This window comes from Galeopterus variegatus, unplaced genomic scaffold, assembly GCF_000696425.1.
Source record: "Galeopterus variegatus unplaced genomic scaffold, G_variegatus-3.0.2 Scaffold5945, whole genome shotgun sequence".
Taxonomy (NCBI): domain Eukaryota; kingdom Metazoa; phylum Chordata; class Mammalia; order Dermoptera; family Cynocephalidae; genus Galeopterus; species Galeopterus variegatus.
Genome location: NW_007732056.1, coordinates 108523 through 124022, shown reverse-complemented (window position 1 = coordinate 124022; position 15500 = coordinate 108523). Strand labels below are relative to the sequence as shown.

At 39.8% G+C, this 15500-nt stretch overlaps 1 protein-coding gene across 1 annotated transcript in view; it reads right to left on the bottom strand.

The window, feature by feature from the left end:
• ZCCHC10 (zinc finger, CCHC domain containing 10) overlaps positions 1-13865 on the bottom strand; it is a 19166-nt gene extending 5301 nt beyond the window's left edge. The window contains exon 1 of the mRNA XM_008590252.1: positions 13785-13865. Within this exon, the coding sequence (XP_008588474.1) occupies positions 13785-13825 (41 nt within the window). The 5' untranslated portion in view covers positions 13826-13865. The remainder of the gene's footprint in view (positions 1-13784) is intronic.
• Between the last annotated feature and the right edge of the window lie 1635 nt (positions 13866-15500).

Sequence of the window (15500 nt, the reverse complement as noted above, 5' to 3'; positions counted from 1 at the left end):
AAAAAAAAAAAAAAAAAAAAAAAAGTGAGAGAGGTAGGTAAAAAGAAGAAATAAAACTGTCATTCCTTATTAAAGATATATTATGTACACAGCAAATCCAAAAGAATCTATAGATAAAATACTTAAAAATAACTAGAATTAATTAGCAAGTTTAGCAACACTTTAGATTGGGGTTGACAAACTTTTTCTGCAAAGGGTCAGATAGTAAATACTTTAGGCTTTGAAGAACAAGAGGCAAAATTATGGTATAACATAGATACTTATATAATGAGAGAAAAATTTCCATAAATTTTTGACGAAAATTAAAATACTATAACATTTGAGTACAATTTTATGTAGTAGAGGCCTACTAATGAGAAAAATGGAATTCTTTCTTAGAGATAACATTTCACTCAGTTAGGGTTCAAAGTTAGTGTTCTCCATCATCAAATTGGTTGTAAATGTACATATGTAAATAACATTCTTAGCTAACAAGCCTCCAAAAACATAGCAGGCAGGATTCAGTGGACCATGGTTTGTAAAACCTTATATATATAAAAACCAGTTGAGTTTCTATATAACAAAAATAGTTAAAAATGAAATTTTTAGAAGATATTTATAGTACCCTAAATAATACCAAATATCAAGAAATAAATCAAAGAAAACATGGGCAAGACTTCTATGCAAAAAACAAACGTTACTGAGAAACAGTAAACATCTAAATAAGTAGCTAAATAGAGGTATATACCATGTTCATAGATTGGAAGACTCATTATTATAAAAATGTCAATTCTCCCCAAATTGATCTATAGATTCAAAGTGATGTCAATCAAACTCTCAACAGATTCTTTGGGGGGAAGGGAAGCTAAAAAGTGGGAGAAGATATTTGCGACATATATAACCAATGGTCTCACCTCCACAATACACAAGGAATTCTTATGAGTTAATAAGAAAACGATGAATAGCAGAAAAACAAAAGGAAGCAGAAAACAAAGTACAAAAATTAGACTGGGAAACACAAATGAACAACAAACATGAAAAAGTGCTCATTAGTAATCAAAGAAAAGCAAATTAAAACTCCAATAAAATACTCTGAGGCACCCATCAGAAAAACTAAAGTTAAAAACTGACAATAGCAAATGTTAGCAAGGATATATAGCAAGAGGAACACTCATCATTACAGATAAAAATCATTGTTGATAAAAATACAAATTGGTACAACCATTTTGAAAAAAAAGAAATTTACTATGGTTAAAAACATGCATATTCTGTAGCCCAGCAATTCTACTTGTAGGTACTTACAGAATAAAAAAACATGCACAACTATACTAGAAACGTATACGAATACTGCCTTTCCTTTATGCAGCTTTTTAAATATTTGAAACAATCACAACTTTATAAAAAAGTTGTAAGTACACCTCAAAGAATTATTTTCCCTGAACTACTTGTAAGTTGCCAACCTGATGCCTCATCATCCCAAAATATTTTACTACATATTTTCTGCAAACTAGGACATTCTCCTACATAACAATATAATGATCAAAATCAAGAAATTAATGGTGATACATTCCTACTATTTAGACCCCATTTAAGTTTCAACAAATGTCCCAATAATGTCCTTAATAGCAAAATTCAATTCGGCACCAATGTTGTACTTGTCATATCTCTTTAGTTTCCTTTAGTCTGGATGAGTTCCTCATTGTGTCTTGCTTTTCATGACCTTGACACTTTTCGAAGATTACAGGACAGTTATTTTGTAGAATGTGCTTCAATCTGAGTTGGATTTCCTTCCAAGCTCACTCAAGTGGCTGTTAGTAGGATGCTTCAGTTCCTTGCCATGTTGGCCTATCCATGGGCTACCCACAACAAAGCTTTCCTCAGAGTGAGTGACTGAGACAACCCAAGAAAGAAGTCAGTTTTTTAAAACCTCATCTTAGAAATGACCATCACTTACAATGTATTCTACTGATCACACAGACCACCCCTGATACAAACGGTAGGGATTACACAGGAGTGTACCACGAGGCAGGGATCATTGGGGGCCATCTTGGAGGCTGGCTACATCTGATATCCCCACACGTTTAGATTCAGGCTTCGCCACTGTAAAGTTATTTTTTGTCCTTTTGTAACTGTGGTGGTTTTAACACATCTCCACAAATTTTTTGACACTCCTCATTTCAAGAGGTGGAGCCTAACTCCTCTTCTGGAGTGTGGCTTGGACTTAGTGACTTGCTTCTAACTAACAGAATAAAGCAGGGCAATGGAGTGTGACTTTGAAGACTAGGTCCAGAAGCTGCCATGTCATGAAGAGACTCAAGCAGCCTCTAGAGAGGCCCATGTGGTGAGGAACTGAGGCCTCCTGCCAATAGCCACATGAGTGAACCATCTTGGAAGCTGACCCCAGTTCTGGTCAAGCCTTGGGATGACTGCAGCCCCTGGCCACATCTTGACCACAACCACACAGGACAGGCTGAGTCAGAACCACTCAGCTAAGTCACTCCTGAATTTCTGACCCACAGAAACTGTGAGTTAATGTTTATCATTATAAGCCACTAAATTCTGAGGCAATTTGTTATACAGCAATTGATAACTAATACAGAAATTATTTTGTAGGCTACTACTCTATTTTTTATATTTTTAATTTTTTTTACATATTATTTCCTTTTGCTTTATTTTTATTTATTTATATTTATTAATATTTATTTTTTATATTCTATGATGTTGTTGCAGAGCAGTTGGGGAGGGGGAAGAAGGAAATAGGATGGGAGAAGGAGGAAGGAGGAGGGGTGGGGTTGAGGCCTGTGGCACACCCTAATTTCTGCAGGGGAGACCAGGGGGCTTCTAGTGGTGACTTGGTCATTGCTGGGCTGGTTGCAGGTGTTGGGGGGCAGGGTCGAGGCCCCCAGCCCTAACCCCTCCCTGGCTTGGTAGCCCAGGGTACTTCCAGTCCTTCTAGGTTTTATAGGTGTTCTTTAGTGATGTGAGACCTTTACTAGTTAATATCGAACTTTGTCTCTGGTCTGTGGGTATTTTGTTTTTTCTTTCAGTTCTGTGTTGGATTATTTGCTGTTCCTATCACTTAGACTCTACACTGGAACTAATTTGTTGTCCTTTACTTACTTCTAAAATGGGGGAACTTCCTGTGGGGACCAGTACTTGAGCTGTGTGGTTGAGATAAATTGCTGCTTTGCTGCTGATTCCCTGGGGAAGGCTTTTTGTGCAGCTCCAGTTTTAGTGGTTGACTTTATAGGTGCTTCCAGCACTTGTGAGATCCAGTACACCTGGGTTGTGTAGAAACTCTGGCCTGAATCTGGGTCTTTTCAGCAAACTGCACCCCCTGCAGTTTGATATTCCTGACCAGTCTCCACTGAGTGGTCCTGTGTTGATTGGGGGGCAGCTCAGCTGTCCTTACTGTGCCCTAGTGTTCTCCTGGTGGGCCCTTCTTCCCTACTGTTCATGCTACGAACACTTCCCACTGGGCAGGCCATGCACCGGTCCCTTGTGATGACTCACTGGCCTCTGAGTGGCTCTTTTTCAGTTGTTGTGGCTCCTCACTCCTATGTGGATCCAAGGGAGCCCTATTAGTAGTCTTGCTGGCCTGAGGGCCACCAAGGCCTTCTCCCCTGCAGCCTCCAAGCAACTTCATCCAAAGGACACAGTTGCAGCTTTTGCCAGCTCCAGCTCCATGTGCTCAGCAGCTCCAGCCTTGAAGTGGCTGGGGCTTCAAATGGTCAGAGCAGTTCTTTCTTTCTCTCATAGCGGCTTTTCCCACCTTCATGCACTCCATAGGTCTTTCCTCCTCTTCCCCTTATATCTAGTGGCCCCAGCTTGGCTGTTGTTTTTAATAGTTGTAAATTGGTTGATTTGTGGGAGAGAGTGATCCTGGGGACTGTCTATTCTGCCATCTTGACTGGAAGCCCTGTGAGCTACTACTTTAAAGTACATAAATATCCTGCTCCTTATTAAATGTTTAATTAATTAATTAATTAATTTATCAGTATGGATTTATGTTTTTCTCTTTTATAATCTATCACGGTCATTTATTTTGATGCTCAAATTGTCCTATATTTGGTGAGTGGGAGCCCCCTTCAAGCTAGATTCTGTGTTCTTTTGACATGGCTCCTTCATTTTTTGAGCACTTTCTTGCTTTCTGGTATAACAAAACATTCTAGGCTCATTTTGTGTTTTCCCTGCCTCAGCCTGAAACCAGTCATTTCACCAAGGAGACTTGATGATTTTACAGCCAAGATAGGGGCACATATGTGCTCACTATTATTGGGATGTTGCTGCCCCCACAAACTCTCAGTGGACAGAGCTAGGGAAAATACACACACCTCCATCTATCAAATATACACATTTACATCTATATTTGGTATTTTGATAACCATAAATTCACAGTGATACCTTTAATTCCTATCCAACCTCACAGGGTTTATTCTATTTTCACCTTCATACTTCCTTCTTTGGTGGGAAATCTGGCTCCCATTATCCTTAATAGATTTGCTTATTTGGTCAATTCCCCTTAGGTAACCAAATGCCCACTGTTGCCACTGATGCCCCCTCCTCCCATATAGATGCCCCCTTCACTTGGGATCTGACCGTCTGCCCTGCACTCTTCCCTGCCCTCGTCCCCTGTACCATGTGAACATGCTCATCATCATGCTACTTGGCTCTGATTCCCATTGCCAGGCAGGCCCCCGTCACATGGACACATTTCTTTTTTGCTTGGGCTCTGATACCCCATACCAAATTACACCCCTCCTCCTTACCCTGTGTGGACTTTCTGCCCATGAGGGTGACAACTTGTGCTAAATTGCCCCCTTCATGGACACCCTCTCACTCTGCTTGGGATCAGATGCCCTCTGCACCAGACTTTTCTTCACTGGATGCCCTCTAAACCCTGCTGACACTGCAAGCCAGTCCATGCCCTTTGTGGATGCCCTCCTTACACCACTTCGGTTCTAATATTCCAATGCCAGCTCAACTCTCTGCACAGACACCTAATTTGTTTTACTCTACCTAATGGCTATTGGATTGAATTGTTCAAGAAGGGAAGAGGAAGAGGAAAAACTACACAATATTCTTAACAACATCATTTGTAATATCCCCAAAATTGAAAATAACATCAAAGTAGAATGGATAATTTGTAGTATAGAATACAGTGGAATTCTTCATAGTTAACAAAAAAGAAGAAACTACAGCTTCATTTAACTTAGATGGTTCTTAGATAAGAAGCCAGACTCAAAAGAATCTATATTGTAGGATTCCATATAAAGTACAAAGATAGGCAAAATTAAACTCTAGTGCATAGGTAGATGGTAAAAATACAAAGAGAAGCAAGGAAGCATTTACCATAGATGTCAGGATAACAGTGACCTTTAGGGAGGAAGGAAAAAGTAGTGACTAGGAAAGGCCTTGGGGACTTTTGGTGTATTGGCAATTTTTAATTTCTTGATCTGGGTGGTGGTAGGAACATGGGATGTTCCCTTTATAATTTATTAGGTGGCATATTTATGTTGCATGAACCTTTTGTACATGTGTTATAGTTCACAATGATATACATAGCTATATGATCTTTTCCAATCTGATTTTTGAGCCTCAGTTTCCTCTTCTAAAAAATGTGGTAATACCTACTTTATTAGGTTATTGTGAGAATTAGCTGAGACCATACCATGGCTTATACTTACCATGTGCCAGGAATTTAGCTAAGTACTACTATGCATAATCACACCCAATCCCTATAACAACTGAATGAACTTGAAAGCAATATCCCTAATCTATGGATTGGGATGTGTACAAAGCAAGCAGTAAGGCACCTGGCATAAAGTAATACACAAATAAATGGGAGCTATTATTACTAGTCTACACATTGGGCTAATCAGAATAATTCTGACCAATGATATATGGCAATTGAGATTTTTCTCCAAACATGGTTGCATAATGACATATTAGATTCTTATTTTTGACACAGAGCACTCATCTTTTTATCCCTACTGAACACAACATTCAGTAAGTGTTTGTAAAATGAATGACTGTTGAAATGGGCAAGGGTTTAGGAGACTATAAATTGCTTACAACAGGCTTTTCATTAATGAATTCCTGCTTTGTGGCCAGATTGTATAATGTTGACAATAATTTATTTTTAGCATTTGTCCAAAATTTAAGCTAATCCTAATATGAAGAATTAATGCTTCGTGTAAGGAACTAAGACTACTTAGGTAGGTAGATATAGTATTAAAAGACAATAAAAGTCAGCTTTTTGCATTCTTACGTTTCAACAAACAACTGCCAGAACCATGGCTATAACTTTTGGGCTTATCTGAATATGTACTATTGGAGCAAATTATAAAGGGCATCAATAATAAAACACTCCAAAAAAACCAGTTCATTAAAATAGGGACTTAATATTAGCTTTTCAGGGAGAAAAAAAAAAAAGAATTACTAACACATTTAATATATACATAATTGCAATATGCATTCCAGAAATAACAAATTCAGAAACATATATTAAAAGGTAATGTTGCAAAAAAAAGTAAAGTCACAATTCTCATATAAATATAAAATGAACACGTGCCAAAGATTTTATTTAATCATTAATTAATGAGGGAACCAGCAGATGTTGTTACTGGTTCCAAAGAAGATTCAAACACCACACATATATGAGCATCCAATAATGCTGAAATGAATTTACAAATAGTTGAAAACTAGTCATTAGACACAGGGCAATAATTGACTGCACTGAATTTTTATGAGCAAGAATCTTCTGTAATACTACCAGCTTCCTACAACTTACAGATTTGTAAGATAGCTCAAAGACAATGAAAGGAGCAGGACTTCATAGAGTCATAGCGAGGAAGGGTGGACTAGACAGGACACCCAGTAATCTTTTTTAATCCATTTCAAAACCTTTTATGGGCCGGCCCGGTGGCGCACTGGAGAGTGCGCCGCTTGGGAGCGCAATGGCGCTCCCGCCGTGGGTTCGGATCCCATGTGGAGACCGGTTCCGCTCACTGGCTGAGCGCGGAGCGGGTGCAACACCGAGGGTTGCGATCCCGCTGTCGGTCCCCGGTACGGGCGTGACACCAAGGGTTGCGATCCCGTTACCGGTCAGTAAAAAAAGACAAAAAGGCAAAACCTTTTACAATTTTTCCCAACAATGAAAATATTGGGGGCCGAGGGAGTCTCTCTGAGTTAAGGCAATAGCCTTCTTTTCTAAGCTCATAGTTGTTTTCCCAGTATTAAGAAACTGATAGTTTGGGATCCTAGTCATTAAAAATATTATCCATCAGACATTGTAGAGTTTGGTTTTTGTTGTTATAAATGGAACATTCACAGATATCTAAAGCCCACCTATGATTAATATCTTTTATACATATATTCTAAACACTAATAAATCACCACTAAAAATACTAATCTTCCATATAGATAGCTGAATTAGGCACTTATAATTTCAAAATAAACAAAATTACCATTTCTTTCTACCCAGATGAATACCCTACTCAAATGATATTCCACTTCTGTATCCTAAGCTAAGTCTCAAGGAAGTGTTTTAATGGTACCGACTTTTTATGTGAAATGACCTTCTTTGATACCAAAAATATCAAGACACGCCTGCCACATTGACAATGCTGTATTTTAATGCCTACTGTTGGGCAAGAGCAAGGAAAGGGCACTGTATATAAACACACTGCTGGTAAGAATGGAAAGTGGCACAATTTTTCCAAAGGCAATTTGATAATATGCAACAAAAATGTTAAAAATCTGCATACCAAATACAAAATATAACGTAAAATATGATCATATAGCTAGAAAATCCCTAACAATCCAAAATAGAACTACTAGAACTAATAAATCAGTTTAGTAAGGTCACAGGATACAATGTCAATATACAAAAGTCAACTCTTTCTATATACCAGCAAAAGTTGAAATAAAAACCCTACTGTCACAATACTTACGGATAAATCTGACAAAAGATGTTTTCTATCCTGAAAACTATAAAACATTGCTAAAAGAAATTAAAGAACACCCAAATAAACAGAGATATACATATTCATGAGTCAGAAAACTCAATTTCTTAAGATGTCAATTCTCCACAAGTTGATCTATGGATTCAATGCAAGCCCAACTGAAATCTCAGCAGGCTTATCCTAAAATTTATATGGGAATACAAAGAATCTAAAATAGCAAAATAACTCCGAAAAAGAACAAAATTAAAGGACTAACACTACCTGATTCCAAGACTTATTATAAAGCTATAGTTATCATGACAGTGTGGATGGCAGAAAGACAGACAAATAGATCAATGAAACAGAATAGAATCCAGAAACAGACTCACACATACATGGACAGCTGTTTTTTGACAAGGGTGCAAAGGAAATTCAGTAGGAAAAAAATGTCTTTTCAATTACTGATACTGGAACAATTGTATAGCTATATGCAAAAAAGATGAACTTTGGAAAACAGTTTCATAGTTTCTTATAAAGTTAAATATACATTTACCATATGACCCAGCAATCCCACTCTTAGGTATTTACCCAACAGAAAGGGAAACATGTTCACACAAAAACCTATTCATGAATGTTTATAGCGGTTTTATTCAAAATAACCCAAAACTGGAAAAAATCCAAATGTTCCTCAAGTGGTGAACAGATAAACAAACTGGTGTATACGTACAATGGAATACTATTAGCAATTAAAAAAAAAAGCACCACTGATAGATGCAACAACTTGGATGGATCTCAAAGGCATTATCTAAGTGACAGAAGTTGGATTCAAAAGGCTATAGACTGATCCTTTTTATATGATGTTGTGGAAAAGGGACAGGGACAGAAAAATATAGGTGATTGCCAGAAGCTGAGGGTAAGGTAAGGGTTTACCTAAAAAGAGGCATAAGGAAAATTTTTGGGTGATGGAAATGTTCCATATCTGGAGTTTGGTCATGGCTACATGACTATGTGAATTTGTCAGAACTCATAGAATTGTACATTAAAAAGGATGAATTTGGCTATATGTAAATTATACCTCAATAAACCTAACTTTAAAAAAATGTCCATACCATTTGACCCAGAAATAATAACAGATATATGCAAAGTTTTAGTTACAGGAATATTTATTACAGGAAGTACCATATGGCTTATAAGAGTAAATTTAACTATCCAACAACAAAGGAAATGGCCAAAAAACTAGTGTATATCCATAGAGAATACTATGAGGTCATTTAAAATATTATAAATTGCCTAAAAAGCTACACCTTAAAATGTACACAATGATCATCTTTGGTATAGAATTATAATACTTTTTTTCTTTATCCATATTTTCTAAGTATTTTTCAATGAACACGGATTGTGCATGAAATCATAAAAAACATTTTAAGGGATATATATATATATATTTTTTCCTTTTTTTGTCTTTTTTTTACTGACCGGTAACGGGATCGCAACCCTCGGTGTCGCGCCCGCACCATGCTCAGCCAGTGAGCGGGAACCGGTTTCCACATGGGATCCGAACCCTCGGCGGGAGCGCCACCACACTCCCAAGCGGTGCACTCTTCAGTGCACCACCGGGCCGGCCTTAAGGGACATTTTTAAAGGAACATATAACTGAAAAGGAGTACAAAGGAGTGGTAAACTCCTGTAAGAGAAACATCTAAAAGCCTCCTTGTCAAAAAGAGCTGAGACTAGTGAAAAATATCAAGAGCATCAAAAACTTTTATTTCGTTGTTTTAGTTATGTTTACAGCACAAAGAATCAAAAAAAGGACAAGCTCACTATTCTGGATGGTGGGTAAACAGGCCACCAATGTTATCAAGTTATAGGCTCAGAGAGCGAGGACTACTTTGATTTTTGTTTTACCTCTCAAACACAAGTACATGCAGAATGAGAAGAGTAGAATCTAAGTCCAAGACACCTGAGGCATAGGTAACAAAACCTTTATCTGCTCTGAATGTGTTTAAGTCACATGGCACAGGTAATTGCTGACATACCAAGTGAGACTGCTGTACTGCCACTGGGAATCTGAGAAATTCTGGCAAACGAATGGTGCTGAAAGACTGGAGATAGGCAAATGCTGTTTTGATTTTCAAAACAGGGGAAACAGGTAGATTCCACAAAATAGAACAGTTAACTTGACTGATAAACATTCTAGGCAAAATTCTGGCTGGATTTATTAAATCCATTCAGAAAGAAAAACCTTGATCAATAGGTATTGAATCACTACAGACTAATACCCTTATTGCCTTTTGCATATTTGTATTTCAATAAGATATCTTGGAAAGTCTCTCACAATATCCTTGTGAACAAGACAGAACAATTAGGTAGATCAGTTGAACATCATGGACAAAGAGTTCAGTTTAATGGTTTGAAGTAAATACATGGAGACAGTTTTGGCCTAGATGGTTTGGTCCTGAGTTTGGTTTTATTCAAGATTTTTATACATGACTTGAATGAGAACACAGATGTGCTTATTCATCAAACCTGCAGTTGACACAAAGCTGAGAGGGGTGGGTAATGCGATGGATGACTGAATCAGGATCCAAAAGGTCTTGAATGGCTGGAACTCTGTGTCAAATCTAACAAGATGAAATTTAACAAAGATAAAGGTAAGTCCAACACTTATGTCCAGAAAATCAATACAAGACAGGGGAGGTCTAACTTGATGGCAGTTCAAGTGGAAAATAATCAGGGTTTTTAAATAACTGAGAGCATAGCTTGGGTCAAAAACAGAGAAGTTAGAAGGAAGCAGGGTTTAGCTTCATAAATATTATTTTCCTTTCAGTTCGATATAAACTTGCTGATAGATTTGAAAAACACAACAGGCCACATCAGAAGGTGAGTATATCATTACTGGAGGTCTTCAAGTCAAGTTAGACGACTATGCTGGATTCTGAAGAGGGAGTAGTGGAATCCAGTACAGAGTTTAGTAGAAGAAATGATCCTAAATATCGTAGTGCCAAGATTCTACAATATTCTTACACATAGGTAGATGTAATTACAATTTACAAGGTAAAAATAATTTCATTCCAATTGATTTAAAGTAGATTGATTAGTTAAGTCCTTGAAAGCTCTGCTGATGGGGAGTTCATATTTAGCCCCCCCCACCCCCGTTTTTCCTTTTTATTTCTCTCCTTTCCTCTATCAGTCCAAAGACTTTTTAAAAGAATGATGACAGTACTTTCTCACTTTGCATAACTAACTTAAAAACAGTTTTAAACTTGTTATTACAGAAGTAATACATGCTTCTTATAAATAAAATTAAACATTTTTGATAAATATATAATGAAAAGTAAAGGCTCCTCTCCTGCTTTCCCCCCCAAATATATTGCCAAAACTCTACTGAACTCCCCTAGCCTCTAAAGATGCTCATTCTCTGGAAGACTTAAAATCTAAGTGCCATATAGCTTTCATTTTATGCTACATATTTTCTTCCCAAGAAGACTAAAAGCTCTTAAAGGTAAGATCTGTGTGTTACTTCTGTGTAGTTCATGTACCAAATACAAGCACAATATTGAAAAAGAACATTTGTTTAACTTTCTGATAATCTGAAACAAAAAATAGCAATATTATTTAGATGCTAAAAATCTTACTTTCACTTCATATTTATAGGTGACATTAGTTGGTTTTGCCAGCTCAGCATTCATTTACCTCCTCTGACCTACCCACCCAGCTCATCATTCATTTATGACCATCCATTCAATTATGCTGGGAATAGAATGAGATCTCAATCAGAGCTCACAAAGCAAGGTTCAGGGTTGGGCACATAAACCAATCTACACTAATGAAGTGCAATCAACCTGAAGCTGAGAGGATATAAAGGGCCCTAGATACTGCAGCCTATTCAAGTGTGGAGCCAACATGCAAAAGAGCAAGCATGAGTGGCTTTCCACCAAAAAAAGAAGAGAGAGCAAGCCTCAGAGGTAGAGAGGGAGAAATGGGACCCTGGTGACATCATTTAGCACTCCTATTAAGAATTATTATCATCCCATTCTTGATCTCAGAACTGAATGACTTCAAAGCCTTCTTCCTTCACTAAACTTACTTCTCTGACTCCTTCTAAGTCTTTATTCTTGGGCCGGCCAGGTGGCGCACTGGAGAGTGCGCCGCTTGAGAGCGCGGTGGCGCTCCCGCTGAGGGTTCGGATCCCATGTGGAGACCGGTTCCCGCTCACTGGCTGAGCGGGGTGCGGGCGCAACACCGAGGTTTGCGATCCTGTTGCCGGTCCCCGGTACGGGCGTGACACCGAGGGTTGCGATCCCGTTACCGGTCAGTAACGAGGGTTCGGATCCCACATACAGACCGGTTCCCGCTCCCTGGCTGAGCGGGGTGCGGGCGCAACACCGAGGTTTGCGATCCTGTTGCCGGTCCCCGGTACGGGCGTGACACCGAGGGTTGCGATCCCGTTACCGGTCAGTAAAAAAAGACAAAAAGGAAAAAAAAAATAATAATAAAAAATAAGTCTTTATTCTTACATTCAAGGAACTCTTCTCATCAGGCCTAATAGGTAGAGTGGATGGAGAAGAGAGAAGGAACAGGGCTATTTGAATAAAAAAGAGTAAGAAGAAGAAATATACACAAACATAAACATATATACAAGGGTATTTCAAAAAGTTCATGGAAATATAGAATTAAAAAATATGAATCTTTCCATAGCAGGCTGTGAGCATGCAAATGGTGATGGCATGAAATGCTGGGAGAATGAAAAAGTGATAGATGTTTGGGTGTGCAGGTTGATAGAAGAAAGGTTTTATAAGAAAGGCGCATCTGGGATGATCCCTGCATTTTCTGTCCACTGCAAACCTCTTGTGCCACTGCTCTCTTGCTTATTAGGCACAATGGCCACGTTCCAGTTCAAAAAAACTAAGTTCTATTTTCAAAAAATAATAAAATCATGGCTGTCCTACAGATTTAAAAAAAAAAACAAAAAACAAAAAAACCAAGACAACAACTAAGTTCTTTCCAGCCTCAAAGCAATTATGTTACTGTCTGGATGCTCTTTCTCCAAATCCTCTTAAAACTGGCTCTTTTCTCATCCTTCCATCTCTGTTCAAATGCCACCTCTTCAGAGATGCCTTTCCGGTGCAAGCAACCTAAAGTGGGCCTTTGCCTTTTTCCATCACAACATCTTGTTTCCTTTAAAGTTCTTATCACCAGGTGTGTTTACTTGTCCAGTTAATCAACTGTTCCCACCACTAGAATGTAAGCTTCCTAAAAGCAGAATTCTGTCTTGAACACCTCTTTTTCTTTATATTCAAATTCTGGCACAGTGCAGTGGATGCTACATAAGTTAACACTTATTGAAGGAAAGAATGAATGGCAGAAAAGTGAGAAGATAGACTGGGAGAAGTGTCGGCGTTGGAGGCAGGCTGTTCCTAGGGAAGGCGATAGGAAGCGCAGGAAAAGCCAGCTGGGCTAGAGGATGCACAGAGAGCTGAAGGTTTACGTCGGTGGGAGTGAAGGTGACAGAGCAGGGCTTCAGGCTTCCCCGGCCGTGCGTGGGGTGGGAAGAACAGCATAAACCACTAAGTCCTGGGTGCGCGCTTCAGGGAAACCAAACATGACAGCTCTGTTCAGACCGCGCTCTGTCCCGTCCCGCGGACCTTACGCGGCCGTCTTCTGCGAAAATTGCTAGCCTATGGTCACCAAACTTATCGCCCGGGCCGAGCCCCCCGGGAGCAGGGAACATGTTTGAGAAACGGCCATGTTCCGCCGGCCCCTACAGAGAAGCCGACACCCGCGGCCGCTCACCGGCCGACTGACGCGCGTCGCCCCGCCCCCAGCCTGCCCGGGGTCCCGAATCGGACCCTCACTTACGCTTGTCTCCGGGCTATGAGCCGGTGCATGGGAGTCGCCATCTTCGTGCGACCGAGGCCTGCCGCGCTGGGTTTTGGGAAACTCCTCCGTGGGGGCGGGGACTTCGAACCCCGGCGGCAGTAGACGTGGGCGGCGCCAGACTGGTCTCGAGGGCCTCTGGCGCGGCCTCCGCCGCAGCATCGTGATGGAGCCAGTGGGTGCGGAGGGGCTGGTCTAGGGTCTCCAGCGTGGATCTCGGGTTTTTGAAGGATAACAGAGAACATTCTAGAGCAAGGGACATATATTTGTGTGTATATATAGTGTGTGTGATATATACACACACAAAGACAAACAAGACTGAAATTCTGCAGTGTTCAGAAAAACTAGAAGTAGTCCGGAGAATAAAATAGAAAGGAATGAATTAAACAGGATTTAGATCATCAATTGGAAGAATGACTTTAGCAAACCAGAAAGTGCAAACATGTTAACTATTTCTTTTTTGCTGTGTATTTCACAGGGATGTTATAAAGCCCAAATGAGATAATATGAGTAAAGTTGCTTTGTCAACTGTAAAAGGACTATACAAATATTATTTTAGGATATTTTACCTGCACCTATATTTAATGTCAGTTCACGGAGATAATTCTCTTAAATCCACATTCTTTGAAATACATATAACTTTCTGAAATAAATACGTAGGCGCTATGGATAGAGCATCAAAGTTCTTGTACGTACCGAACTTTCTACCGGTGACAAACAAATAAAGGCTATGTTCAACAAGCATAAGTGCGCTAAAGAAAAATAACTCAAGGGGGTAAAGAGTGATTAGATTTGGGAGTTAGGGAAAGTGACGATGTGACCTTTGAGCACAATTCCTTCTTTAAAAAATGGGATCTTACTATCTGTTCTGTTTCATTCCTCAGTGTACTTATGGACAGCTTTTCTCATATATGCACATATAGATCTAATAATTTTTTTTTTTTTTTTTTTAAAAACCTTTCTTCCTCAGAGGAGACACTCAGCACTCATAGCAGGCCAGGCTACAGTGAAATTCTGAAAGTTAGGACTTTATAAAAGACTCCAAGCTCAAGTGTTCCTGAGAACCAAAGAAGCCTGCACCCTCCCCAGAGCACTCCGTGCTGACCGGTCTTATTATTTTAAAACACAGCCACAACTTTACCAAAAGGTGCATGTGAAAGTCCATTCTAGCACGATCGGGAATTTAGCCCAAGAATACGTGCAAAGGCCAGGGTGTCCGGCAACGGATCGCAACCCTCAGTGTCGCCCCCGTACCGGACCGGGACCGGCAACGGGATCGCAACCCTCGGCGTTGCTCCCGCACCTCGCTCAGCCAGTGAGTGGGAACCGGTCTATATGTGGGATCCGAACCCTCGGCGGGAGCGCCGCCGCACTTCCCAAGCGGCGCACTAACGCAGTGCGCCACCGGGCCGGCCCCTAATAATTTTTAAAAATATATTATATCGATTACTTGGATATTCCACAATTTACTCAACCAGTACCCGGCTGATGAACAATTAGATCATTTACCGCAACAATGGAAAGAACAGATTTTTTTTTTTTCTTTTTTGTATTTTTTTACTGACCGGTAACGGGATCACAACCCTCGGTGTTGCGCCCGCACCGCGCTCAGCCAGTGAGCGGGAAATGGTCTCCACATGGGATCCGAACCCTCGGCGGGAGCGCCTCCATGCTGCCAAGCGGCGCACTCTCCAGTGG